This window comes from Saimiri boliviensis, chromosome 17 (genome assembly GCF_048565385.1).
Source record: "Saimiri boliviensis isolate mSaiBol1 chromosome 17, mSaiBol1.pri, whole genome shotgun sequence".
Classification (NCBI taxonomy): domain Eukaryota; kingdom Metazoa; phylum Chordata; class Mammalia; order Primates; family Cebidae; genus Saimiri; species Saimiri boliviensis.
This window is the reverse complement of record NC_133465.1, coordinates 17434244-17461071: the sequence shown is the minus strand read 5'-3', so window position 1 is coordinate 17461071 and position 26828 is coordinate 17434244. Positions and strand designations below refer to the sequence as shown.

The 26828-nt window shown below is 49.1% G+C and overlaps 2 protein-coding genes across 5 annotated transcripts in view; both read right to left on the bottom strand.

Moving 5' to 3' along the window:
• Positions 1-6753: 6753 nt before the first annotated feature.
• Positions 6754-23392, bottom strand: RNF112 (ring finger protein 112). 4 transcript variants are annotated; one of them, XR_012514551.1, is made up of 17 exons: positions 23311-23392; positions 23096-23136; positions 21997-22282; positions 21631-21837; positions 21364-21495; positions 21111-21215; positions 20675-20725; positions 20313-20369; positions 20157-20231; positions 19901-20018; positions 19579-19748; positions 19447-19500; positions 19129-19203; positions 18189-19016; positions 15564-16256; positions 11521-11585; positions 6754-10410 (listed from the first exon to the last, which is right to left on the bottom strand). XR_012514551.1 is itself a non-coding variant. In XM_003929286.3 (14 exons), exons 1-14 carry the CDS (start codon positions 23362-23364, stop codon positions 18546-18548), a joined length of 1896 nt encoding a protein of 631 aa, XP_003929335.1. In that variant the 5' UTR covers positions 23365-23392; the 3' UTR covers positions 17458-18545. The 4 variants fall into 4 exon arrangements, 1 of the variants encoding a protein (XP_003929335.1); XR_012514552.1 differs by having other exon boundaries at positions 6754-11585; positions 15564-15797; positions 16118-16256; XR_012514550.1 differs by having other exon boundaries at positions 6754-11585.
• Positions 23310-26828, bottom strand: part of MAPK7 (mitogen-activated protein kinase 7) — a 33398-nt gene continuing 29879 nt past the window's right edge. The window contains exon 11 of the mRNA XM_010339914.3: positions 23310-23526. The gene's annotated coding sequence lies outside the window, so the exon portion shown is untranslated. The remainder of the gene's footprint in view (positions 23527-26828) is intronic.

The following is a 26828-nucleotide window of genomic DNA, read 5'->3' as shown; positions in this document are numbered from 1 at the left end:
AGACAGCATAGTGGTGTCATGACTAGACTTAGAAATTCTCTTGAGAAAATTAACAATCAAAAATTTGACCTAGCTGGGCCTGGTGGCTGATGCCTGTAATCCCAGCACTTGGGAGGCTGAGGCAGATGGGTCACCCTGAGGCCAGCAATTCAAGACCAGCCTGACCAACACTGCAAAACCCTGCATCTACTAAAAATACAAAAATTAGCTGGGTATGGTGATGCACGCCTGTAGTTCCAGCTACCTGGGAGGCTGAGGCAGAAGAATCACTTGGACCCAAGAGGCGGAGGTTGCAGTGAGCCAAGATGGTGCCACTGCACTCTAGCCTGGGTGACAGAGTGAGACTCCGTCTCAAAAAAAAAAAAAAAAAATTCACCTGAAACAAAGTTAAAATCCTTTGTATACTCAAACTGCCTGCTTTGGATCCCCTGTAGGAGTTACAATGACTGCATCCTATCTTGCAGTCTAGTAGTTAAAATTCCACACTTTCACCACAATAACCTGGGTTCAATGTTCAGTTCCCAGTCAGGGAACCAATCTCATCTAGTTTGACATTTGTGTGACGTTTGACGTTTGGGAGCTACCAATTTTTATTGAGGAGGGTACCTTTGGTAAAAAAGTTCAAAAGCTGGGAATATTAGCTACTTGTTCTGAATAAAATCTGATAAGAGATTTGAAAAGATTTTTTCAAAGGGCTCTATGGTCAGAAGTCAGCTTAATTAAAAGCTGATATTCAAGCTCCATATGTATTTGTGTAAAGGCTTGTGTGTGTGTGTGGTGTGTGTTTCTTTTCTTCTTCTTCTGTTTTGAAACCACTTTTTGTGTTATGGGCTTGGTCCCTCTGCTTCCTTTCTTAAGAATTGTTCTCCCATTTATTACTTTTTTTTTGAGATGGCATCTTGCTCTGTCATCCAGGAGTGCAATGGCATGATCTCAGCTCACTGTAACCTCTGCCGCCTGGGTTCAGGCGATTCTCTTGCCTCAGCCTCCCAGGTAACTGGGATTACAGGCATGCATCACCACACCTAGCGAATTTTTGTATTTTTAGTAGAGATGGGATTTCACCATGTTGGCCAGGCCGGTTTCGAACTCCTGACCTCAGGTGATCTGCCTACCTGGGCCTCCCGAAGTGTTTAGATTACAGGCATGAGCCACCGCACCCAGCCTCTCTCATTTACTTCCAATCCTCCCTGCTTCTTCTTGTTTTTGTCATCTTCAGTGCCACATAAAGGCATCTAGAGGGGACTTCTAATGACTCTGAGACCCGTTGAGGAATAAGAAAAGGTTCCACTCACCCCCTTTCCAAGGTCTTCTGTTTCCCTTGAGAAATTCTTCTTCCAAACAGTTGCAGGCAGGTTCCCCTCGGTCTAAAGCTCTGCTCCCTCCTGCATTGCATTGTATGATCGTTTTGGCTTTGTGCGGGTAGCTCTCGTGCTACGGGAGAACACAGCCTTTGTGTGTGTAAGACAGCTGGCTGGTCACTGGTGAGGGCTACAGTTTTGGAGGTGGCTGACTGCAGCTGTTTGCAAGGGGCTACTCATTTCTTTGGGTGTTTAGATAAGAAAGGTACAGGGTGGACACTTGGAGGCTGTGGAAACACTCACCACCAAGGAAAAGGACTCTTCTGAGAATGAGCTCAGCACAGAATGCACTGATTGACATTGGGTCGCTCTTGTAGTGAGGTGCACTGTGGAAGCACTGTACAAGACTTGGACCCATGGAGTGTCCCTCTTTGGGAGGACCCGAGATTCCATGTAAAAATGAGATCCTTGTCTGGGTGTGGTGGCTCATGCCTGTAATCTCAACACTTTGGGAGGCTGAGGCAGGCAGATCACCTGAGGTCAGGAGTTTGAGACCAGCCTGGCCAACATGGTGAAACCCCATCTCTACAAACAATACCAAAATTAGCTGGGCATGGTGGCAGTTGCCTGTAATCCCAGCTACTCTGGAGGCTGAGGCAGAAGAATCACTTGAACTTGGGAGGCAGAGGTTGCAGTGAGCTGAGATCAAGCCACTGCACTCCAGCCTGGGCGACAGAGTGAGTGAGACTCCGTCTCAAAAAAAAAAAAAGATCCTTGATTTCTGTGGATCTAGATGCTTTGCCTTCCAGCTGTGCTTACTTTTCACATATTTGTTTATTCATTTTATTTTTTAAAATTAAGACTGAGTCTTGCTTTGTCGCCCAGGCTGGAGTGCAATGGTGTGAGCTCGGCTCATTGCAATCTCTGCCATCTGGGTTCAAGTGATTTTCATGCCTTAGCCTCCCGAGTAGCTGGGACTACAAGCATGCACTGCCACGCCCAGCTAATTTTTTATATTTTTAGCAGAGACAGGGTTTCGCCATGTTGGCCAGGCTCATATCCTGACCTCAGGTGATCCGCCTGCCTTTGCCTCCCAAAGTGCTGGGATTACAGATGTAAACCACTGTGTCCAGCCGGTTTATGGAAATCTTAACTTGTGATCAAAGCTGAGATTGAATGAATTGTGTTTATAATGTCTTATTAAAATTATCTCTAGCATTAATAATACATGGATACAAAGGTAGGATTTTGTTTCTTCTTTTGAACAGATTTTTGTGTAGCGTTAGTAAGAGATAGTAAAAGATTTTTGTTTACCCTTTGAGTAAACTGCAAAAATATTTCATGTTGTTTTTATTAGGTATTTTCATTACCTGGGAAACTAAGTCTCCTCTCTATCACACAGTAATCTTTTAATTATCACTTTGGCTAAGTGAATATAATTTTACAGTGACCTGCAATCCCATTTTGGTGAAATGCTTTAAACGTTCATTATTTTAATATCAAGTGTTTTGAAGCTTTGTTATATGACAAACTTCCCCAAATCAAATTTCTTTTCTTTTTTTCTGAGACTGGTTCTCACTCTATTGCCCAGGCTGGAGTGCAGTGGCACCGTCTCGGCTCACTGCAACCTCCACTTTGTGGGTTCAAGCAATTCTCCTGCCTCAGCCTCCCAAGTAGCTGACATTACAGGCACCAGCCACTGTGCCCGGCTAATTTTTGTATTTTTGTAGCGATAGGGTTTCACCATATTGGCCAGGCTGGTCTTGAACGCCTGACCTCAAGTGATCCGCATGCCTTAGCCTCCCAAAGTACTGGGATTACAGACATGAGCCACCGTGGCCAGCCTTCTTTTTACTTTTTTCTTGTCTTTTCTTTCCTTTTCTTTCTTTCTTTCTTTCTTTCTTTTTTTTTTTTTTTTTTTTTTTTTTTTTTTTTTTTTTTGTTTATTTGTTTGTTTGTTTGTTTGAGACAGGGTCTTACTCTATTGCTCAGGCTAGAGTGTAGTGGCATGATCATGGCTCACTGCAACCTCTGCCTCCTAGGCTAAACTGATCATTTCTCCTCATGGTGACCACAGGTATATGCCACCACACCTGGCTACCATTTGTATTTTTAGTAGACACAGAGTTTTGCCATGTTGTCCAGGCTGGTCTTGAACTCCTGGGCTCAAAGGATCCACCACCATGGCTTCCCAAAGTGCTGAGATTACAGATGTGAGCCATCACACACAGCCCCAAAATTAAAAAAAATAATAAAAATAAATAAACTCTGGAAGTCTAAGAAAGACATATTAGGCTTATTTAGTATGTAAAAATCATACAGGAAGCATTTTTAACTTTATTTGAGTTATATTTTTATAAATGTGTTATTAATAGTGTTCCAACATTATATGAGATTCTTAAAATTCTATCTTGATACATTTTGTCAGTCATAAATATGGTTGTTTTGTTGTATGCCTCAGAAATAACCAAATTTCCTTGTCAAATATATCTTTAATCATGGATATTCTAAGTATTTTGTCATTCACAGAAAACTACTGCTTTAATTCTTCTCAAAAAGCAGTTTATAATCAACTGCAGTCCAAAATTTCTTCAAGAAAATTAAGGTAAGGACCTGACAAGGACTTTTGAATACAGGTTTGTGATAACTTTGGTCATCATACCATTGAATTAGGTAAAAACTTCTCAAACTCTAATAAAATCTGATTCACTCATGAGAATTGCTATCCCAACATCAAATACAACAAAAAAATTACATGAGACTGAACTAATGGGGTGCTGAAATCGGTTTTCAAAATAACTTATTTTTAAAAACCTGGTGATTCCTTTTATGTTTTGTTTTCCAGAGTTTAAAAAAACAAATTTTTTTTTTCATTTTAGGCATTTAGCTTACAGCAATTGGGCAAAGTGTGTTTTTATGAGCAAGACTGAAACATTTACCGGACTTCTCCAGAATCTGAAAACTATTTGTAAGTATTCTTTATCTATGGCAATATAGTTATTTGCATAAGTTCAATAAGCGTCTGTTTTCTTTTGTAACAGGACGCAATTGATATACTGGTTATTTTACTGAGGCTTTTTTTTTTTTTTTTTTGAGACGGAGTTTCGCCCTTGTTACCCAGGCTGGAGTGCAATGGCGCGATCTCGGCTCACCGCAACCTCCGCCTCCTGGGCTCAGGCAATTCTCCTGCCTCAGCCTCCTGAGTAGCTGGGATTACAGGCACGTGCCACCATGCCCAGCTAATTTTTTGCACTTTTAGTAGAGACGGGGTTTCACCATGTTGACCAGGATGGTCTCGATCTCTCGACCTCGTGATCCACCCGCCTCGGCCTCCCAAAGTGCTGGGATTACAGGCTTGAGCCACCGCACCCGGCCTTTACTGAGGCTTTGACTGGAATGTCATGTTTTCAGTATGACCAGACTACTTTGAGGAATTGAGGTTGACTTTACAGAGCCTATAAAAACTCCCCTGGAGGCCAGGCACAGTGGCTCACTCCTGAAATCCTAGCACTTTGGGAGGCTGAGATGGGTGGATCACTTGTGGTCAGGAGTTCAAGACCAGCCTGGCCAACATGGTGAAACCCCATCTCTACTAAAAATACAAACGTTAGCCAGGTATGGTGGCGCATGCCTGTAGTTCCAGCTACTCAGGAAGCTGAGGGAGGAGAATCACCTGAACCTGGGGGGTGGAGGTTGCAGTGAACTGAGATCATGCCATTGTACTCCAGCCTGGGTAACAAGAGCAAAACTCTGTCTCAGGGAAAAAAAAAAAAAAATGTCCCTTGGACAGACTGACCTAATACCTAAAAGGAGGGTGAGGCAAAATTAATATAGAGTTTATCTGGGCTGAAGTTGAGGACTACAGTCCAGGACTTCCTTTCAGGTTGCCTTGGAGAGTTTTCTTGGAAACAAAGCAGAGGCTCAAGTTTTTTTTTTTTTTTTTTTAAACGGAGTCTCGCTCTGTAGCCCAGGTTGGAGTGCAGTGGTGAGATCTTGGCTCACTGCAATCTCTGCCTCCTGGATCCCTGTTCAAGCAATTCTCCTACCTCAGCCTCACCTACCTCTACCTGGGATTACAGGCACCAGCCACCATGCCCAGCTAATTTTTGTATTTTTTAGTAGAGATGGGGTTTCACCATGTTGGCCAGGCTGGTCTTGAACTCCTGACCTCAAGTGATCCCCCCGGCAGAGGCTCATGTTTTTAAAGTAAAAAGGACAACTCAGAAGAGTGAGTGATTACAAAAGTTGTTCATCAGGAATTCTTGTTAGTGTACAGAAATAAAATTAGATAGTGATTGGAAACACTGTTGAATATAGGGTATATGGCATGTTAGGACGATGTGGTGGCAGTTAGTCCAGAGTGTGCACAGCAAGTAGCTTCAGAGTAATTATTTAGCTCAAAGGAGGGTGAAATGTGACTGCTGTTACTGTTTTTTGTTTGTTTGTTTGTTTTTTAGACCGGGGCTCCCTCTGTCACCCAGACTGGAGTGCAGTTGTGCAATCTTGACTCACTGTAACTTCCACCTCCTGGACTCAAGCGATCCTCCCACCCCAGTAGCTGGGACTATAGGCCTGTGCCACCATGCCCAGGTAATTTTTAATGTTTTTTTTGTTTTGTTTTGCAGAGAGGGGATCTTGCCATGTTGCCCAGGTTAGTCTCAAACTCCTAGGCTCAAGTGATCCACCAGCCTTGGCCTCCCAGCATGCTCAGATTACAGGTGTGAGCCATCGTGCCTGACCACATTTTAAATGCCTCTCTGGCCCTGATATTTTAAAGGGGCTCACATTACTCAAGTAAAAAGGCCTTTTTTTTCTTTCTCACTTGTCTACATTGTTCCCTTACAAGGTTCCTGACTTTGCAGTAAGTAAACAGTGTCACTTTCTGACAGGCCCAAGAACCTCAAGGTATTTGATAGACCTCAAGGAGAGAGGATTTCATCCAATTCATACAGGTATTCTAAGTACAGCCTGATGGCAAATTATTAGCTTACCTTCTTAGCCTCAAGAAGCTTTTAAAAATCTAATCCAGCCAAGCACGGTGGCTCACGCCTGTAATCCCAGCACTTTGGGAGGCTGAGGCAGGTGGACCATGAGTTCAATAGATCAAGACCATCCTGACCAACATGGTGAAACCTCATCTCTACTAAAAACACAAAAAATTAGCTGGGCATGGTGGCACACACCTGTAGTCCCAGCCACTTGGGAGGCTGAGACAGGAGGCTTGCTTGAACCCGGGAGGTGGAGGTTGCCATGAGCTGAGATCGCACCGCTGCACTCCAGCCTGACAATGGAGTCAGACTGTCTCAAAAAAAAAAAAAAAAAAAAAAAAAAAAAAAACAAAAAGTCTAATCCAAAATTCTCTATGAAAAGTTCCAAAAGAGGCAATTTGAAAAGAGCCTATATGGCCAATCACTACTCTTACTATACTTTATGCAAATAATCAGGCCAAGTATAATAAGACAAACATTTATTTTACAAATAAATTGGTTCTACTAGAATTTGTCTTTGGTAGAAAAGGGGGACTAGAGACAGAAAAATTGTTTCAGAAGAAAACCATAGTACACTTGCTCTTATTATTATTGGGCTGAATCCTGAAATCTTTCCTGGCTACAAGTCTCCAAACTAATGTTTTTCCATTTTTCTACCATTTTTCTGACTTGGACTCACTAGAAATTAAAACTGCTTTTCTTGAAGCCCTGCAAACTGAAGCTAGACAGCTCGATATAAACTTTGGCATAAATCACCAGAGCAATTTAATGTAAATAGCCTTCATGCCTGCTGGTGTATGGGCTACTCAAAAAGGTTACTTGAACCTCTGATTTGAACTACAGTCCAGAAAAATCTGTCAGATTGCCACCACAGGCTGGCTCAGTGGCTCAAACGTGTAATCCCAGCACTTTGGGAGGCTGAGGTGGGTGGATCACCTGAGGTCAGGAGTTTGAGACCAGCCCTGACAACATGGTGAAGCCCCCATCTCTACTAAAAATATAAAAATTAGCCAGGCATGGTGGTGCACACCTGTAATCCCAGCTACTCAGGAGGCTGAGGCAGAAGAATTGCTTGAACCTAGGAGGTGGAGGTTGCAGTGAGCCGAGATCTCACCACTGTACTCCAGACCTAGCCTATCTGCAATGTCACCTCCTGAAACTGTTTTTTCAGCTTTTGTCTGTTTTTTGAGATGGAGCCTCACTCTGTTGCCCAGGCTGGAGTGCAATGGCGTGATCTCAGCCCCCTTCAACCTCTGTCTCCTAGGTTCAAGCAATTCTCCTATCTCAGCCTCTCGAATAGCTGGGATTACAGGTGCCTGCCACCACACCCAGCTAATTTTTTATATTTTTAGTAGAGAAGGGGTTTCACTATGTTGGCCAGGCTGGTCCCAAACTCCTAACTTCATGACCCGCCCGCCTCAGCCTCCCAAAGTCCTGGGATTACAGGCGAGAGCCACCACGCCTGGCCGTGCCTATTTCTTATCTAACAACTGCTAATTCATTTCTCTCCAAAACTATCAACTTGCCTTTTTTTCTTTTCTTGAGACACTGTCTTGCTCTGTCACCCAGGCTGGAATGCAGTGACACGATCTTGGCTCATTGCAACCTCCACTTCCTGGGCTCAAGCAATCCTCCCACCTCAGCTTCCCAAGTAGCTGGACTACAGGCGCACACACCACCATGCTTGGCTAATTTTTGTATTTTTTGTAGAGACAGGGTTTCACCATATTTCCCAGGTTGGGCTGAAACTCCTGAGCTCAGGAAATTCACCTGCCTCCACCTCCTAAAGTGCTGGGATTACAGGCGTGAGCCATTGCACCTGGCTTCAGCTTGCCTTTCCATATGTGAAACTTTGTAAAGGTAAAAGTCTCAAAGTTGGGACTGAATAAAATAAAAATATTTCACCCCAAAATATACTTCCTTGATATAGTTAAAAACAGCTATTCAGAAAGGCTGGAAATTAAAAAAAAAAAAACTAAAAAGCTGTCTTCTGTCAGGGAGATTTGCATCTGTAGAGAAATCTGCACTGATGAAGCCAGGCTGTCTCTAAGGCCTTCCCTTATCCAGATCTGGGAAAGATTAACTGAGAGTCTGACACCTTTAAAGTCTAAAAGAAACATTCATCATCTATTCTCTCTGAGGACTGCTACGTGTGAGGCTTCATCTGCATAACAAGCCCCCTTCGATAACCAGGCCTCCGCTTCTTCCCCTCCATAACCTGTGTTGCCACCATAACTTAATCTACCACTGTAACCTGGTTTTGGCCATGCTCTGAGCCCCCATTCTTCATCTATAACCTCAAGATGGTAAGTAAGCTTCTGAATCCTATTGAGGGGTTGGGATGATTACTGCGATTTTCATTCTGGGCACATTAGTAAATTTCCATGTTATTTCTCGTATTAATCTGCCTTTTGTGAGTTGGTTTTTCAGCAAACATTCAGAGGGTGAAAGGGAAATTTTCCCTTGGCCCCTACAGTCATTTGAGTTATTTTTCTGTCCCCCATACCATGACAGTTAATCTTACCAGTGCATAAGACCGGGCATTTGTAGGTATGCCATAGGACCAGCTGTGAACAAGCATTATTCCAATGCCTATTTTGTACTTGGGAGTTGCAAACTCCTAAGCCCTGCTATCTCACCAGACTTTGATCAAATAGATGATCATGGCTGTACAGTGTTGATTTAGTTGGATATTTGTCCTTGCTCAAATCTCACATTGAATTGTGATCCCTAATGCTGGAGGTGGGGCCTGGTGAAAGGCGTTTGGATCTTGGGGCTGGATCCCTCATGGCATGGTGCTGTCTTCCCAACAGTGAGTTCTCATGAGATCTGGTCATTTAAAAGTGTGTGGTGCCTCCTCTCACCCCACTCCACTGCCCACACAGCCTCACTTGCTCCTGCTTTTGCCATGTGATGTGCCTGTTTCCCTTCACCTTCTACCATGACTGAAAGCTCCATGAGGCTTTACCAGAACGCAGGCAGATACCAGTACCATGCTTGCTGTAAATCCTGCAGAACCATGAGCCAATTAAACCTCTTTTCTTTATAAATTACCCATTCTCAGGTATTTCTTTATAGCAGTGCAAGAACAGCCTAACACACATGGTAATAAAAGAAGACACTGGGCTCCAGTGTGATTTCTCTGACTTTTCCGCTAAAAATTCGGCTTTGACCTGTTAAATAAAACTGATAGGATGCAGTTAGTCTGAAGTGAGCTTCTGCACTAGGCTCGACAGACCAAACCAAAACAGAGTTCCTCATGCTGAAGTTCCATGCCACCACGCCAAAACTAAATTGTTTATCTGACCTTCCAAGGAATCAGGACACAGAGGGATAACAGCCAAATCCCCAAACAGGCCAGCTTTAGCCAGCATGATCGGACGTTCCCTCTGCTTTAACCTTTGTAGATGCTCCCAATACCCCCATCCTAAATTAAAAATATTACAAATCAAGTCATTTTAAGTTGGGACCGTCGTGCAAGGAAAGTCACTTTGAAATCATTCATCTGCTTTTCGGGCTATGTTTCTGCTCTCACAGCCCTTTTCTGCCTATGAAGCCAAACTGCCTCTGTTCAGCTCATCAGAACACTCATTCTATTTTACGAGAATGAGATATTGCCCAATTCTTGAGTCACAAATAAAAGCCAATTAAGATCTTTAAACTTGTTGTGCTTTTGGCTTTTGACAGATCATATTTGCTAGTGGGTCACATACAGGATGGAAACAGCCAACCTCCTAGGCTGTGGTGGCTGCTGATGAAATTGTGGGAGCTTATTTTGCCTGGAATTAAATCAGCACAATCCGAGTTAATGAATGGGTTACATTTACTAGGGCTTGGTTCAGGACTTAAAACAAACGGACATAGTGATAGTAAATGTCTATTGAGTGTCAGTCACACAACAGGGGAGATTTTGAAAAATAGGAGATTCTTGACTTTGACAGGAAGCAAATTATCTCATAGAAAATTAAGAGCTGAGGCCAGGCATGGTGGCTCACACCTGTAACCCTAGCACTTTGGGAGACCAAGGTGGAAGAATCTTGCTTGAGCCCATTTCAAAGCTACAGTGAGTCGTGTTCATGCCAATGCACTCCTGCCTGGACAACAGAGTGAGAAGACCATGTCTTTAAAAAGAAAAAAAAAAAAAAAGAAAAGAAAAGAAAATTAAGAGCTGAGTGTTTAGAGGCATTACATTGTAGCATTCACAAGGGCAAAACAATGCCTTTTTTTTTTTTTTTTTTTTTTTGAGACGGAGTTTCGCTCTTGTTACCCAGGCTGGAGTGCAATGGCGCGATCTCAGCTCACCACAACCTCCGCCTCCTGGGTTCAGGCAATTCTCCTGCCTCAGCCTCCTGAGTAGCTGGGATTACAGGCAAGCGCCACCATGCCCAGCTGATTTTTTGTATTTTTAGTAGAGACGGGGTTTCACCATGTTGACCAGGATGGTCTCGATCTGTTGACCTCGTGATCCACCCGCCTTGGCCTCCCAAAGTGCTGGGATTACAGGCGTGAGCCACTGTGCCCAGCCAACAATGCCATTTCTAAAAGGAAATAATTTTGCTGAAAAGCTACAAAGGCCACAGATCAAATACGACAGACCCAAACTTAGAAGTCCCACTTTTTTTTTTTTTTTTTGAGACAGGGTCTTGCTCTGTTGCCCAGGCTGCAGTGCAATGGTATGATCTCGGCTCACTGCAACCACTGCCTCCTGGGTTCAAGCAATTCTCCTGCCTCAGCCTCCCAAGTAGCTGGGACCACAGGACCACCAAGCCCAGCTAATTTTTGTACTTTTGGTAGAGATGGGGTTTTACCATGTTGTCCAGGCTGGTCTTGAACTCCTGGACTGAAGCGATCTGCCTGCCCCAGCCTCCCAAAGTGCTGGAATTACAGGTGTGGCCTGCCATGCCCAGCCAGAAGTAGTCCCCCTTTTAACACAAGTAATTTCTATTTACTTTCAAAACTATGCGTCATAAAGGAAACGGACAAATGGAATAAGAAAGGCCTAAAAAAAAATCTGACTGTACTCTGGTGATTAGCTAACAAAATAATATTGTATCATGGTTCCCATTTGCTTGATTAGTAATGTTGTGTCATCAACAAAACCATCCCCCAGTGAAAAGGGATCTCAAAGACACTCCACTCCTCTATGCCTGCTGAGCAGGTCGCATCATCCAAAACATGTTGATGTGCGGGTGGTCGGCAGGATTATTTAAGGCCTGTCCCTAGGTACGTACAGAATGTTCTCGTCTCCCAGCTTCACCAGGGACCTCACAGCAGTTGGATTCTGTAGAAATAAGGCCTGTGGGAGATAAGAGATTTTTGTCACATTATGTTTTGTAGGATGTCCACATAGCCCACAGTCTATTGTGGTTCAGGAATGATGCCAATCATGCTATCATACTCCCTGTTACCCTCAGTCCTCTGGACAAATAGAGCAGATACATTGGACTCTAAAACCTCATTCAGAAATCTGCTGGCCTAAAATGGCCTCATGCTTTAGTGCTAGCCTTGTTAAAAATGAGAGCAACCCTGCAAGCAAGCACAATCGCTCCCTGTGAAATTATGTTCAGCAGGCCTAGGAATTGGGTCTGAGGCCACGTCCTGGGCCCAATTTAACTGAATCCTCTCATAGTCACATTCTATACTTAAAAGGGTTTCTCTCTTCCCTGGAGACATAAAATCATGAGGCTCTGCCAGGGGAAATCTGCCACCCCATCAACGATGAGGTGATTTCATGTACATAAAGGTGTCGCAGAGCTAAGATAGCTGTCACCATCGTGCAAGGGACCCTTTCACATGTTCTGATATGATTATCAAGGTGAAAGAAAAATCCAGTTGGATTCATGCTTTCAACTGGACTTGGGTTCCCACGAGGCCTTGAAACTTAAATCTTCTAGAATAACTATAGTGGTACTGAATTCAACTGAAAAGAACTCTTTTCAATGAACTTATTACTATTATTATAAACAGCCCCGCTGTCCTATTCACAGCAGTGATGATTTCAGTTACTTTAAGACTCATCATTTACTAGAAACAAACATGTTATTTGTAACACTACTTTTCTTACACTCCCAGTAATGGTCCCTACAGTCATTTATTTCCCATTCGCTCTATATTGTGTTTTCAGGATAGACATAGCCCAAATTTATAAGACCAACAATCTGATTGCTGTCAGAGGGAAGGTGGGACCATCTTTATATTTTTGGTAATGTGAAATGTCTGAGGCTAGTAGTTTGCATAGCCAGAATGCATGCCCTAGGCTCTCCCATTATGAAATCTGATTATTAAGGGGCTTATTTGAGGCCATACAAGAACAAAAAGAAACATTAAATACAGTCCTTGGGGCTAAGGTGGCTCATGCCTGTAATCTCAGCACTTTGGGAGGCCATGGCGGGTTGATCATGAGGTCAGGAGATCGAGACCATCCTGGTCATAGTGAAACCCCATTTCTACTAAAATACAGAAAATTAGCCGGGCGTCGTGGCATGTGTCTTAGCCCCAGCCACTCAGGAGGTTAAAGCAGGAGAATCGCTTGAACCCGGAGGATAGAGGTTGCAGTGAGCTGAGATCGTACCACTGCACTCCAGCCTGGCGACAGAGCAAGACTCCATCTCAAAAAATAATAATAAAAGTACAGTCCTTGCAGAAACAGAAACAGACAAATGTATCTAATGCTTGTTGATGCTGATACCTTAATAACAAACTTAATGCTTTGAGACAATTACAAAAACATGTAATACAATTGCAATGGAAACAGCCAAAAATTCAGAATTGGACTGTTGAGAAATAATTTAATGCCCAAACAAAAATTCACCACAAGAATCTCAGAGGGACTCGGCAATAAAGCAGCTTAGCAATTAGCTAGAGAAAAGCTCTGAGATTTCATCACTCGTTCAGCATGACATGCTGCTATCGTAACTATTGATTGGACTGATGTGGAAAATGGCCTGTGGTGGGTTTGTCCTCAAGACTTAACACAAGAGCCACAGACATGGCCGGGCACTGTGGCTCACACCTGTAATCCCAACACTTTGGGAGGCTGAGGTGGGCAGATCACTTGAGATCAGGCAGATCACCAGCCTGGCCAACATAGTGAAACCCCATCTCTACTCAAAGTACAAAAATCAACCGGGCATGGTGGGGGGTATCTGTAATTCCAGCTACTCAGGAGGCTGAGGCAGGAGAATTGCCTGAACCCACGAGGCGGAAGTTGCAGTGAGCCGAGATCACACCACTGCACTCCAGCCTGGGCAACAGAGCAAGATTCTATCTCAAAAAAAAAAAAAAAAAAAAAAGCACCATGGAACATTAAACACTGGAAATTGGAAATTGTATCTGTACCCCTCCAAAGGTGCCTCGTAAGAAGGCTTTGATACCAGATGATGGCCATGGGTATCTATGTTTTGCGGCTGGGAAATATTACTGAGGATGACAGAACAACTGACAAAGGGCCTAAATTGTTATGTAAGTGTGAGGTTATTTGATGGGAATTCAGGAGAAATGTATTGGGCCTTTCAGGAAAAACTCTTAACATTTTAGATAGGTGCTGCAGGTAAGCCACTCCTGAGGCTTAGGTTGGGTAAGCAACTACAAAATGATACTCAAATCGTTGCATGAAAGGGCAAGTAATAAAGACAGCACAGCAGTTTGTAACATTAATGTGTGCTGAAGGAGAATTTTTGCACACTGCTAATCGAGTTTGCTTTAACCATTTGCCATTAATATGATGGGTTTAGAGGTTTTTCTCGAGAGCATATTCCACTGACTGTTAAAATTCATCCCATTGAGACCCTGATCATTGCTTTTGTGTCCATTCAAAATTCATATGTTGAAATCCTAACTAACCCCAAGGTAATGGTATCAGGAGGTGGGGTCTTTGGGAGGTGATTAGGTCATAAAGACAGAGACCTCATGAATGGGATGAGTGCCCTTGTAGAGGAGAGCTCAGAGTACCCTTCGCCCCTTCCAGCATGTGAGGTTAGTGAGAAGACAGAAGTCTATGAGCAAGCAGGCCCTCACCAGGCATCAGATCTGCTGGAGCCTTCTCTTGGAGTTCCAGCCTCCAGACCAGGCGTCCCCATACTACAGCCCGGCCCCACGGGCCGCATGCGGCCCCCTGAGGCCATTTATCCACCCCCCGCCGCACTTCAGGAAGGGGCACCTCTTTCATTGATGGTCAGTGAGAGGAGCACAGCATGTGGCAGCCCTCCAACGGTCTGAGGGACAGTGAACTGGCCCCCTGTGTAAAAAGTTTGGGGACGCCTGCTCCAGACTATAAGAAATAAATTTTTGTTGTTTATAAGCCACCCAGTCTGTGATGTTTTATTCTAACAGCCCGATCAGATTTGCTGTTTTACCGTGGGCTCGCTGAATATTTTAATGGCTACAAATTCTCCAGAGAAAGGTTAAAAAAAAAAAAAAAAAAAAAAAAAAAAAGAAGATCATTAGTAAACTGCAGTGTTGCTAGAAAATAATAACAAAGGTGGGGGGGAACTGTAAAGGTAAATAAAAATAAGAGTGCATTTGTCTTGTTCCCAAAAGGAAAAGAGACCCCTTCTCCCCCTCCCTTTTCTTAGAACATTTCCTTGAGAAAGCTTGTATTTGTAAAGCCTTCCTCTGTTCCTTCAGATGCTTGTGCAAGTCTTTTTAAAGTTTAAATAAATCTTTTACCAGAATTAAAACCCAAAACTGTTTTTCTGAAAAGCCTGGGAGCCCCCCTCTTAAGTGTAATGTCAAGGAGGACAGTGCCCCATGTCGCTTGTCACCAAGGGTGTGTCAAGGTGCCCAGTGCCCTGACAACCTGCTTTTCACAGAGATTCAAGTTGCTTTATTTTCCTACAGCAAAAGGCACAGATGGCCACCCCGATCACCAGGTGAATTAGGTAAGCTGTGAATGCGTGTATAGCAAACGACTGTGGAGCTCTCTCACCTGAGTTCAAGTCCTCACACATAACAGCATGTGTATAATAGGTTGTAGCTGCTTGGCTACATAAACGGGGGAGATTTCTGACTGTCTTTATGATCGCATTAGCTGATTACATGTAATGCATCCATGTGTTTAGTGCTTATTCAATCGCAGAAGTACTATTTTCTTTCTTTTCCACATTTGCGGGGAGAATATTCTGGGTTGGCAGGAGATTTTATTTAAAATAATTTTTTTCCTCGATAACACAAGGTCTGTCTTCCAAGTTGCCATAGGTGACAATTTTAGCAAATGTTCTGTTACGACATAAAATGCCTTTCCTTACTGCCCAGCCCCCAGCTGGTGATACTTTACCTGTGTGTGACAGCATCACTCCGTTTCAAGGAACACATTTCTGTGTGTGCTAGAGTAGGGTGGGCAATGGTGCACTAAGTCAACCTAGAGGTCACATCCCCTTCATGCAGTAAAAGTTTATTTCTTGTTGGTGGCGTGGTGTGATGAGAGCCAGTGGAATCGGGGGCTCCATCCTGCTCCAAGCCGTATGGGGCCTTCCGGACGCAGGTTTCTCTTGTCTTTCAGTACTGCCATCTGCAACACGAGGGAGGCCTCAGAAACAGGAACCACACAGCAAGTCACCAAACCTCTAACCCAGTCTTGAAACATACCAATCTTGAACCCTCAATGGGTCATAGAAGGGAAACCAGGCAGATGTTGGCATGCTGCTGAGACCTCGGTCAATGAGTCACCTAGGCTCTTGTGAATTACAGAATCAATGTTGGAAGCCCAGAAATCCAACTAATCAGGTTTGGGACCCAGAAGCCTGGCCGTCTTGGAGTCTGGAGAGGCTTGAGGGCTCCACTGAGCCAGGGATTTGTCATCAGAACTCTTGGGGTCAAGTCCTGGCCTACCTCTGGCTAGTTGTTTCCACTGAGACACGTTATTTCTCTCAGCTTCGGTGTCCTCCTCTGTAAAAACATGTATTCTACATACTGCTCGAGATGATTTCAAGGCTTACGGGAGATGATGTTTGAGGAAATGCTTTGAAAGCTACAAGGCACAAGACAAACACCACTTAATATTACTCATCTTGTCTCCGCAGAGACATCCCTCACGGGGCCAACCTCTTCCCATCTGTGCAAAGAGTGGGGAGAGGTAAACACTGACGTTTCTTCCAGTGCCGCCGGGTGGGATTCTAGCCATATGACACCCTCCCTCTGTGAGTCTCTGGACCCCCTCAGCCTGAGCCTCCAAAGTCTGGAAGGTTTCACAGCTCATGTGTCCACCAGATGACAGTGGAAGGGCTCAGAGAGATGCTTCCAGAAAGCCTTTCTCCACAAACACCACACAGAGTTAGATCCCTGTTCCAACTCTTGGCTCAGACCCTAAAAGAGAGAGTCACTGTCATCTGTCTTTACCCTACTCAACCCCGCCCTGGCTTTGGAATTTCTCTACATTCTGTATTTTGTCCCTAGCCTGTTAACTATAGCTTCATTGCTGAGCCATCTGTTCTAGACCATGTTCCTGCCTCTGCCCACCACACACTGTTCCCTGGAGCTGGACCTGATCAGCCAGAGGAAGCATCTGAAAAGGAGCATCTCGATTTCAGCACAGTCGACCTTAACAAAATGACTTTGGGAAGTGCACCAGCTTGGGAACCGGGACTTCGGGGTTCCCCTGCTTCTGTCATTGGCAGCTGCACAGCCTTATCTGAAACTTTCTCTCTCTGGGTGTGCATCTATAAATGCCAGGATCGGGCGCAGTGACTGCTGTTGTGATTCTGAGATGGGGAGCTGGGGAGCAGGGCTGGGAAAAGGGTCGGGTGAACTCCTGGCTGGCTGAGCCCTGCAGAAGTGGTCCTGGGCCACTTTTTCAAGCCTCCTTCCTTCAAGGCTTGGCCAAGTTCTCTGCTTACGCCTCCATTCTGTCCTCTTGCTGGGACAGCTACTTGTTGACTGCCTGTTGACAGGATCATGGGAAGCGGTTTCTCAGAGAAGAGACAAGAGAAGCAAAACCCCAAGTCCTAGTGGAGCAGCCTACAAAGGTGGCCATATGCACTTGGCCTTGGCCTGGGCCCTCTTGCAGCCACTGAATGGGGACCCCTGACATTGACTTCCTCAGATCTCTCGAATTCCAGTCTCCCACTTCCCATCTGAGCATTCCAGCAATGGATCTCATTGGTTCACCTGCTCCCACCCTGAAGTCCTTTGAGGGTTAAATTCTGTTTCAATAATATACTGGGAAGCTGACATTCACATACACACATTTTATTTTTCATAAAATAAAGGATAATATACCCACCCATACCCTGTAAGTTTCATAGCCTAGAAGTCAGTTTCATAGCCTAGAAGTCTTCCTAGTAGTCAGATTTTCTGTCTCCCAGAGGGAGAACTCCCGCACCCCAAGATGCAGGGGCCTGGTGTTTGAGGAGCTGCATCTTCTTACAAGCCCAGGGGAGAAAGCATGTATTTAAGGACAGAAGTTGTTCATTTGTTTTCCTTTGTGAGACTTTGATAGAATCCAGCATAAAGGCTATCTGGCTTAGCTCGGAATGCAAGAAAAGGTATTATTCTTTGGCATTTGGGCATTTCACAGAGGACATGGGCACTCCCCCACCTGAACAGGCTTGACAAAGGGCACAGACCCAGGAGAGGCCTCCGTGGAGGCCCAGCACAGGGTGGTTCAGGATGCACAGACAGGTTCCCTTGGGGTTGTGGGCCAGAAGGTGGGGAAGCCACCTTAGTCCTGCTGGAGCAAATTTGGGAAGAGTCATGGGAGAAAGTTTCTCTGCTCTGGGGTCTGGGCCACTGCCTACCATGTCCCATCTCTCCGGGTCTGCCCCGTGTTCCCTCCTTCCTGTTGTCCCCAGCCCCTCATCGGTGCTCCCACTCCTGAACACCATGGCCAATCATCTTGGGGTTTCTCCCATCTGTGAAAGAACATGTCTCTCAACCACCCAGAGGCAGACTTCCAGGATGGTACCTGCTTAACTTTCCTACAATCCAGGGTCATTGGAGAAATGAGCCAGGTGGGGAGAGCGGAGCCTCACTTGTGGCGAGAAACCCCAGGATCTAGCCTATCTGAGATAAGGGCAGATCAGCAACCATCTGCAATCAGAAGCAGGACAGGTGTTCTATCCACTGCCACAGATGCTGCCTCCCAGGTTCCTGGAGCCACCTGGAGTCCCAGCTCAGCCCACCACCCGGACACTGAGCATTAAACTAGGGCAGTGCAGTACATGGGGGCTCCTCAGAATTCCTGGCATCACCCTTGCCCAACCTGTCCCTTTTGTCATCCCCACCTCACATCTCTCCTGTCCTTCAGCATCTCCTGGAACCGTTACTCTTCCTGGAGAAGGGGTTCTCGGTCCCCTTCCAGCACCCTCTCATCCTCCTCCTTCTCCATGCAGCCCACGGTGGCAGCCAACCCAGCGCCTACGCCACCCCCAACCACAGCAGCCCCTGTGGCCCCCACAGCAGCTCCAGCGGCCACCATCCCGGCCTCTGCAGCCAGTGCAGCTGCCGCCATGCCAGCACCCACCACGCCACCTGCCAGGCCCATAAGCCCAGCCCCCACAGCACCCCCCACAGCAGCCAGGTGCCCACAAAAGCGCATCGTGTAGGAGTCCATGAAGGCCTTGGCTGTGGCCTGCAGCTCAGCTTCCAGCGCCTCCAAGGTCTGATCTCTCCCCTTGCAGAGTAAGGCCACACCATGGCGGGCCAGGATGGCGTCTTTCTGGGTGGAGAGGAGGTTCCGCATGGTGTCTGGCAGGACCCGCAGCGCAGAGAATATGCGCTTGGTAGCTATGTCCTGTGACAGGGAGGGGAAGGAAGGTGCCCTGACCAGGAGCCCGAGGCATCCTCTCTCTGGCCCATACCCTGCCCGGCCCGCACCTGCCTCCTGCACAGGTCCTGGGGCTCACCTGCTGCCTCACGTACTCCTCAAACTCCCTCTTGGCAGCTTCCACCTTCCTCAGGTCATGCAGCTGAGCAGCCATCTGTCCACGGGAAAACCCAGGCTGCCTCTTCCTTCCTCCTCAGCCAGGGGCGCCGCTCGTTTCCTCATCTCCACTCCCAGGGCACACGGACCCCCACCCCAGAGGCCTCAGCACATCTCCCACCTCCCTTCCTCCCTTCCTCCCCCACCTCCCCCCTCTCCCTGCCTCCCTGCCTCCCTGCCTCCCTGCCTCCCTGCCTCCCTGCCTCCCTGCCAGAATGCTGGATCCCCCAAGGGTTCATACCTCATCCGGAGAGGTGAAGCCAGGCCCTGTCCTCCCCATCCAGCCTGAGAGGTTCTGCGGAGATACCATCGCTGGGGTCAGGGAGAGCAGGGGCCCAGCCGAGTCGCCTGGGTCTCCAGGGAGTTTTCACACCTTGATCTCCTGAGCTAGCTGCTGCCCTGTAAGCAGGCGTCTGTCCCCCCTGGCCACGGTGCGCCCCTCGTTCCAGTACCCCTGGCAGCGGCTCTTAGCATGCTGGGGGGCTGTGCTCAGCACATCTGAGACGTAGGCCCCCAGAAGGTGGCGGAAGTCATCATCTGTGTCTGAGGGAGAGATTTGCACGCTGAGAGACTGCGGGCAGGCTTTAGGGGAAGAAGGGGTGTCAGAGGCCAGGTGGGTGCTTCAAGGGGCTCGGTCGCCAGAGGAGGGGAGGTGGGAGCAGGGCAAGGTAGGTCCAGCTCTCAGGGACACTCACCACCAGGGCTTGTGTGGCCTTGGTTCACCCACCGCCTCCCTGGGGCAGGCAAAAGGCAGCAGCGGGCTCGCTTCCCTTGCAGCAGCTCCTGCACTTTGGGGTATCTGCCAGACAATCTCTGCGAGGCAGCACGGGGAGTGCTCTGAGCTAGGAGGTCCAGCCTCCCGTTCTTGGCTCCCTGCCAGGACCCCTCCCAGTCTTCCCCACCTTCTGCCCTGTCCATGGTCCCTCCACTCCCTCCCCTTGCACCGCTCACCTGGAAGATGTCGCCTATGTGCCCTTGCCCTGCCTTGTTGGGGTGGGATGAGTCACGAACTAAGAGGTCCAGATGCTGGAAGAGAAGGGGTCCTGACACCAGCAACTGGGGGGTGGTGGGGCCCGGGGCTGATGAATCCAGAGATGGGTGTCTCACCTGGATTGGCACCATCCCATAATGCTTGCCCATCACCTCGGCCACGTGGACAAACATCTAGATGGGGCACAGAAAGCGTCAGGGCTGGGCCACTTGGAGGACTATGGTGCACCCCAAGCCTGTCTCCCCACTTCCATGTGCCTGCTGTAGAAGGCAAGCTTCCCCCTTTGCAGCCTGGGGCTCTCCTGCCTCTCCCCAAACTAGGCATTTCATGCTTTACCCTCCACTCTCCCCCTTCAACCCTGTTCAAGTGTCATAAACCCTAGGCCAGACCAGGGGACACCTAGTTCCTTCTGGTCCAGGCCCTGGCCTTGTGGGCAGGGCAGGGGTGGGGATGCCCCCAACATCAGAGGTCTCTGTACCTCCAGATAGTCCAGGTCTGTATCCTTCAGCTCCTGGGAGGTGCTGAGGATCTGGAATATAAGAGGGATTACAGAGGCCAGGTGATTTCACCGGGGAAGGCCCTGATGAGTGGGGAGCTCGCAGGCAGCCTGTGGGCCTCACAGCACAGGAGAGGCCAGTATGGGGGCCTCGAAACCTTCAGGGCCAGGCTGGCCTCGAGGCCAGAGGCAGGCCTGGAGGGGTCTGCGATCTATTAAGCCTTTGGCTGCCCTGGGGACCATCAGCCCACCTTTAGGAATAACCCACGTTCCCACTTTCACCTTCCCCTTTCTGGGGCAGCCCCAGAACCTATGAGGACCCCAGACACCAAAGCCTGTGAGATGCTCTGGCCTTGAGGAAGCTGGGCTGGAGAAGGGTGTGTGGGGTGGGGATGCCAACATCAGTGCCCCCCATCACCTGGTAGGAGCTCAGCATCGTGGTGAGAGCACAGAGCTTGATCCTGGTTTCCCTGCTCAGCTCAGGGCTCATGGCATCCCCTGTGTCCACCAGGAACACCGCCACCTATGCAGCGGGCAGGGGAAGAAGCATGGGGCCAGGACTACTTTGTTCTGCCACATTCTTCCCACCTGCACCTTCCATCCTTACCCCAGAGCTGCCCTTCTTGATTCCCCTTCCCATCCCTGACCTCCTTCTGCCACTTCCCCCTCACCTTCTTCCCTTCTTTCCCCAGTAAGAAGGGGTGGCTCCACATCCATATGCCCCTGGCGAGGCCATTGGCACCCCACCTGCAGTCCTGCAGGGACGCCTCTCTTCCTCTCGGCCAGCTGCCCTCACCAGACTCCTGCAGGGGAGAGAAGGGAGAGCATCAGTTGGTCGGTTCCTCGTCCCCACGGACCAGAACACTAGACCCAGTTTCCCCCAGGCAGGGACCCCCATCCTTTCCCCACTCCCTGCTCCTCCCCTGCCCCGCCCTCACCAGGCCCGGCAAGCCCTGAAGCAAGTGGTTGAGGAGGAAGGACTTCCCTGAGTGTTGCTCCCCCAGGACGGCAAGGAGGCAGACCGGGGTGTCCCTGGCCAGGGGGTGCTTCAGGCAGCGGTTGATGGCCCCCATCCTAAGGATGAGGCCCCCGGAGGCATTGACACGAACCAGCAGCAGCGGCTCTGCCCTCACAGGACAGGTCTCCTGGGCCAGGAGAAGAAAGGAGCCCCTGAGCATCCAGGACCAGCCCCTGACCCTGGAGTGTGTTCAACCTGGAGCTCTGGGTCCTGTCCTGACATTCTAGAATAGGGCCAAAGCCACCCCCTCCTCTTGGGTCTGACTGATGAGGCCCAGTCCCCAGACCTGCAGTGCAGGGGGCAAAGGCCGCTGCGGCAGGAGCTTCATCTTCTCGCCCAGGCTCCGGAGGCCTCTCTTCTGCTTGCATATCTTCCGGCACTCAGGGCAGCAGGGCGGCTCGAAGCCCGGGACACGGTGTGTGCTGAAGCACCGTGTGCAGAAGTCGTGGCCACAGTCCAGCGAGATGGGTTCGCGCAACCTCTCCAGGCAGATGGAGCAGGTGGGGAGCTCCCGGGGTGCCATGGGTCGGGGCCCCAGGCCCAGCTCCAACTTGGGGAAAGGCGTATGGGACCTGTGAGGCAAAACAGGCCATCGAAAAGCAGCATGTCTATTGCAGACGGGGGGTGCCAGCCGGGGTTGTGGTGTAAGACTGATGGCTTGGGGCTGGAGGTCCCTTTGTGCCACCCCAATTTCCCTCAGTGCCTCCATGGACAGGCGGAGCTGCTCCCAGAGAGGCCAAGCTCTGCCCATGCCTCACTGACATGCATCCTAGAACAGGGGTGGGCAGAGAGCAGCGGTGAGAGTCCGACAGGGAAAGTCTGGGTGGAAGGGACTCCACCACATCCCAGCCATGCAAATGTGAGCAAGTTCTTCCCTCTCTGGGCCCCCAATTTCCTAACTGTCCCAGCGGAGAGGACAGCAGCACCCCTCATGAGGCCAGTGGGGTGACCATCTGAGAGGAGGCGTGTGCAGCTCCCTGCATGCTGCCTGGTGCAAATGCTTGGGAAGAGCCTCTCCTGGCCTTCCGTAGCGGGGCTCCCTCCAGGAGGTGCTGATTTCAGCCAGGCCCCCAGGGATGATTCCCTCCACAATCCCATGCTGCAGGGACAGTAAGGAGAAGGTAGCAGCCTGTGCTGCAGTTGGGCAGATGGCTCTGGATCTTAGAAGATTCCTTCCGCTCTCTGCTCTGAGCTGGCATCTGCCTCCCTGCTGCACCCACCTGCTTCTTCCTGTCCCTCCCTCCACAGCCTGGCAGATCAGATCCAGCCTCAGGCGGACAGCCCTCCTGGCTGGGCTGCCGGTTCTGTGTTCTGGGACCGGCCATTTCAACTGACCTGCCTGGCCCCACTGCACCCATCCCAGCCTGGCAGGCCCCACTACTTACCAACTGTTGCCACTGTTTCCCATGAAGCTCTGTTTTCTCTCCTTGGAGAGGGAACAAATAAAAAAAAATAAAAAGATTTAGAACAGAATCCAGACTTCTATCTTCATGCTGGATTTCCAGGGACCCCTCATCCTCCCCCCAGTCGGCCCATCCCCCACCCAAAGGGGGCCCTTCCCACCCCACTCTCCTTCCTGATCTTAGGACTGAAGACTTGCCCGTTTGCCAAGCCGGTGACAAAAGGAAGTGACTGATAAGGCGGGCCTCGGCATGGGAGGCTGGGATGGGGAGAGGGTCCGGATGCAGAGGGGGAGGTCCCGAGACCTTCGCCCAGAGGTAAGGATGCCTTTTCTCCCGGAAAGGTTAGCGGGCTGCAGCAGGCGGAAGGTGAGGTCGGGGGATGGTCTCCCTGAGGAGCTGACTCCCGGTCAGAGCTGGAAAAGAAATGTGACAGTCGGGAAAGAGGAGGCTGCTGCTGGACTCACCCCAGGGGGAGGAGACAGGGCTGCGGGTAGCAGAGCTTGGAGGAGGGAGGGATGGAGCCCGACTCAGAATCCCTGGCAGAGGCTGGGATGCAGGCAAGCCTGCCGAGGTGGTGAGTCGCCATGGAGACAGAAGGGAAAGATAAGGACAGGGAGGGGGAGGGGGACAGAGAGGGAGAAGGCGTGTGGTACACCCCCAAACATGGAGGCGCCCTCCAGCGGAACCACAGGCCAGCACTACCTCTACTGGGCCAGCTGAGGTCTCCCCAGGGCCACAGGGCAGGGTGGGCAAAGAGAAGAGGTATGGGAAACAGGAGCGGGTAGGACCAGAGCTGACCCAGAGACAGGGAAGCTATTCATCCATTCATTCAATAAACAGTTACTGAGTACCTACTGTGTACAGAGCCCCTGAGTACCACCCTACTTCACATGGACCTGCGCATCCCCTACCCTCCTGAGGGTGATGTCATTGATGCCCAACCCAGCTGCAGCATTCTTCAGTACCCATGGGCTCTGCATGTCCTCTGGTGTATTTCCTTCCCAACGGCTTTCACCCTGCCTCAAACATAAGCAGGGTGAAATCTATCAAAACTATGAGCCACCTCTGGACCTTCTAATGGCTTCTTGACTGGGCCTCTTGCCTCCCTTCCACTCCCTAGTGCACAGCCAGCATAGGCTCCCCCAGCACAGATGACCTCACACTACTCAAATACATTCTGTAGCTCTCTAATACCATCAGATGAAAATCCAAACTCTCCAGCCTGGGGTCTGGGCTGAACCTTCCTTCCAGCCTTCTCTCTCGCCCGCCTCTTCCCTGCCTCCGCCCCTGGGCTCAGCATTCCCTCTGCCTGCTGCGCTGCTCCTTCTCATCCCTCCTGGGACACTCTCCCAGGCCCGGCACAGGTGCTGCGGCCTCCCGAGAGCCTCCTTGCCTCACCCTTCCCAACTGGGACATCTGATGTGTGATAGGCTTGGTGCAGCCCAGGCTTCAGAGCCAGGCAGATCTGGGTTCAATTCCCGGCTGGGGGGCTCTAGGATTCCACTGCATATCTCTGTACTCTGAGGAGCTACCATGACCTACATAAAGCCACTAGTCCAGGCAGGGGAGTCATTCGTACGTCCTAGGAGCTAGGATGCAGAAGGGTTGGGGTGAGGTGGGATTCACAACCTAGAGAAGTTCAGCAGAGACCACCTCCAGCAGGTGGAGACACTGCTGAAGTTGGGGCTGCATCTTGTTCATTTTGGGGTCTAGAGGGCCTGAGATTGTAGGGCTGAATCAATCAGATTCAGAGAAGCAATGCCGTAGACTGTACCTCCTCATGCCCCAGGAGGGACAACCCCCGTGTGCAGCAGCAAAGCCTCACACTCAGGGGATGAGGAAGCAAGCCTGAGCCGTGCCACAGCTCTGCCTTCAGGGTACAAGGGAGGGTTTTCTCAGGCCCCGTAGCCTTTCATCCTCGCAGGAGAGTGAGCGTGGGCGCTGGACTCAGATTCAAGCTGTAAACCTGCCTCTGTCCCAGCGTGAAATGCTGGTGAGTCACTGCCCTCTCTGAGCTTCCGTTTGCTCATCACCAAGCAAAGATGTGAGGAAGCAGATGGGACAATCAGTCTTCACTTAACGATACTTACTGAGCACCAGGCACTGTGTCTCACACTGGGGTACAGCTGGAAACAAGAGCGAGCGACAGAGCCCCATCCTGCCCAAGATCCCAACCAGATAAAGAAAAGTCATTGCTCTGATCTGGGTGAGAACCCAGATGTGGGGACGGTGAGGAGGGGTGTCAGGCTGTTCTGATAAGCAAGGAGGTAGGGAAAGGCTGTCCAGGCAGGGCAAGTCACATATACAGGGCCCACAGGAGAGGGGACACAGGACCCATTCTGGGGAACGAAGAAGGTCCAGCTGGCCGGGAAGGAATATCTGATGCTAAGATGGGTGTGCTGAGGTGAAGGGGAGAGCAGACCCGGGTCATGCAGGCCCTCAGGGGCCAAAGGAAGGGATGGGGACTTCATCAGTCAGTGTTCCAGGAGGGATCCCACACTCTTAGGGCTAGTTATATAATTTTTTTTTTTTTTTTTTTTTTTTTTAGACAGGGTCTTACTCTGTCACCCAGGCTGGAGTACAGTGGTGCGATCTCAGCTCACTGCAGCCTCTGCCTTCTGGTTTCAAGCGATTCTCCAGAGTCAGCATTTCCAGTAGCTGGGACCACAGGTGTACACCACCACACCCGGATACATTTTGTATTGTTTTGTTTTGTTTTGAGACAGAGTTTCCCTCTTGTTGCCCAGGCTGGAGTGCAAAGACACGATCTCACCACAACCTCCGCCTCCCAGATTCAAGTGATTCTCCTGCCTCAGCCTCCCAAGTAGCTGGAATTACAGGTGTGCACCACCGCGTTCAGCTAATTTTGTATTTTTAGTAGAGACAGGGTTTCTCCATGTTGGTCAGGCTGGTCTTGAACTCCTGACCTCAGCTCATCTGCCCGCCTCAGCTTCCCAAAGTGCTGGGGTTACAGGCATGAGCCACTGCGTCCGGCCACTTTTTGTATTATTTTGTAGAGACAGGGTTTCATCATGTTGCCCAGGCTGCTCTTAAACTCCTGAGCTCAAAACGATCCACCTACCTCAGCCTCTCAAAGTCCTGGGATTACAGGCATAAGCCACAGTGCCTGGTCAGGTTAGCTGTACAATTTGTGGGTTTGGAGAAAAACGTAGCTGCAAAGCCCCCAAGGGCAAGAAAGTCCATTGCCTCCTCTCACAACACAATGCCTCCATCCATGGCCAACAGGCGGCCCCTCCAGATTGCCACAGTTGTTTTAGGACATGCCAAATACCTGGACTGGGGGTCGGGGAGAAGCCTATGCTGAGTTTCAGCCCGGGGAGGGGAGAGCCACCAATTTGTCATACCCTAAGATGCCAGAGACCAATCCACAGTCCTCCTTGAGCCCACATTCAGGCCTCCAGATGGAGGGGAGCAGCCATGGTGGGGCACCAGGAGCCTGGGAGTGGGCAGCCAAGAGCCTGTGCTGGGGAAGCAGTGGGACATGGGACACACACTAACCAGATTCCAAGTTCTCAGTGAAGGTGCCGTTTTCCCATCAGACTTCACTCACAAAGCACAAATTCAATGCTAAAATTATTGTTTCAAGATGGTAGCCAGAGCACTGAAGCCCAAGCACAGGGCCCTTCTGAGCTCTGGCCTTGAGTGGCTGCACTGGATACACACCTGTGAAGCTGGCCCGAGTCACTCTGGCTGC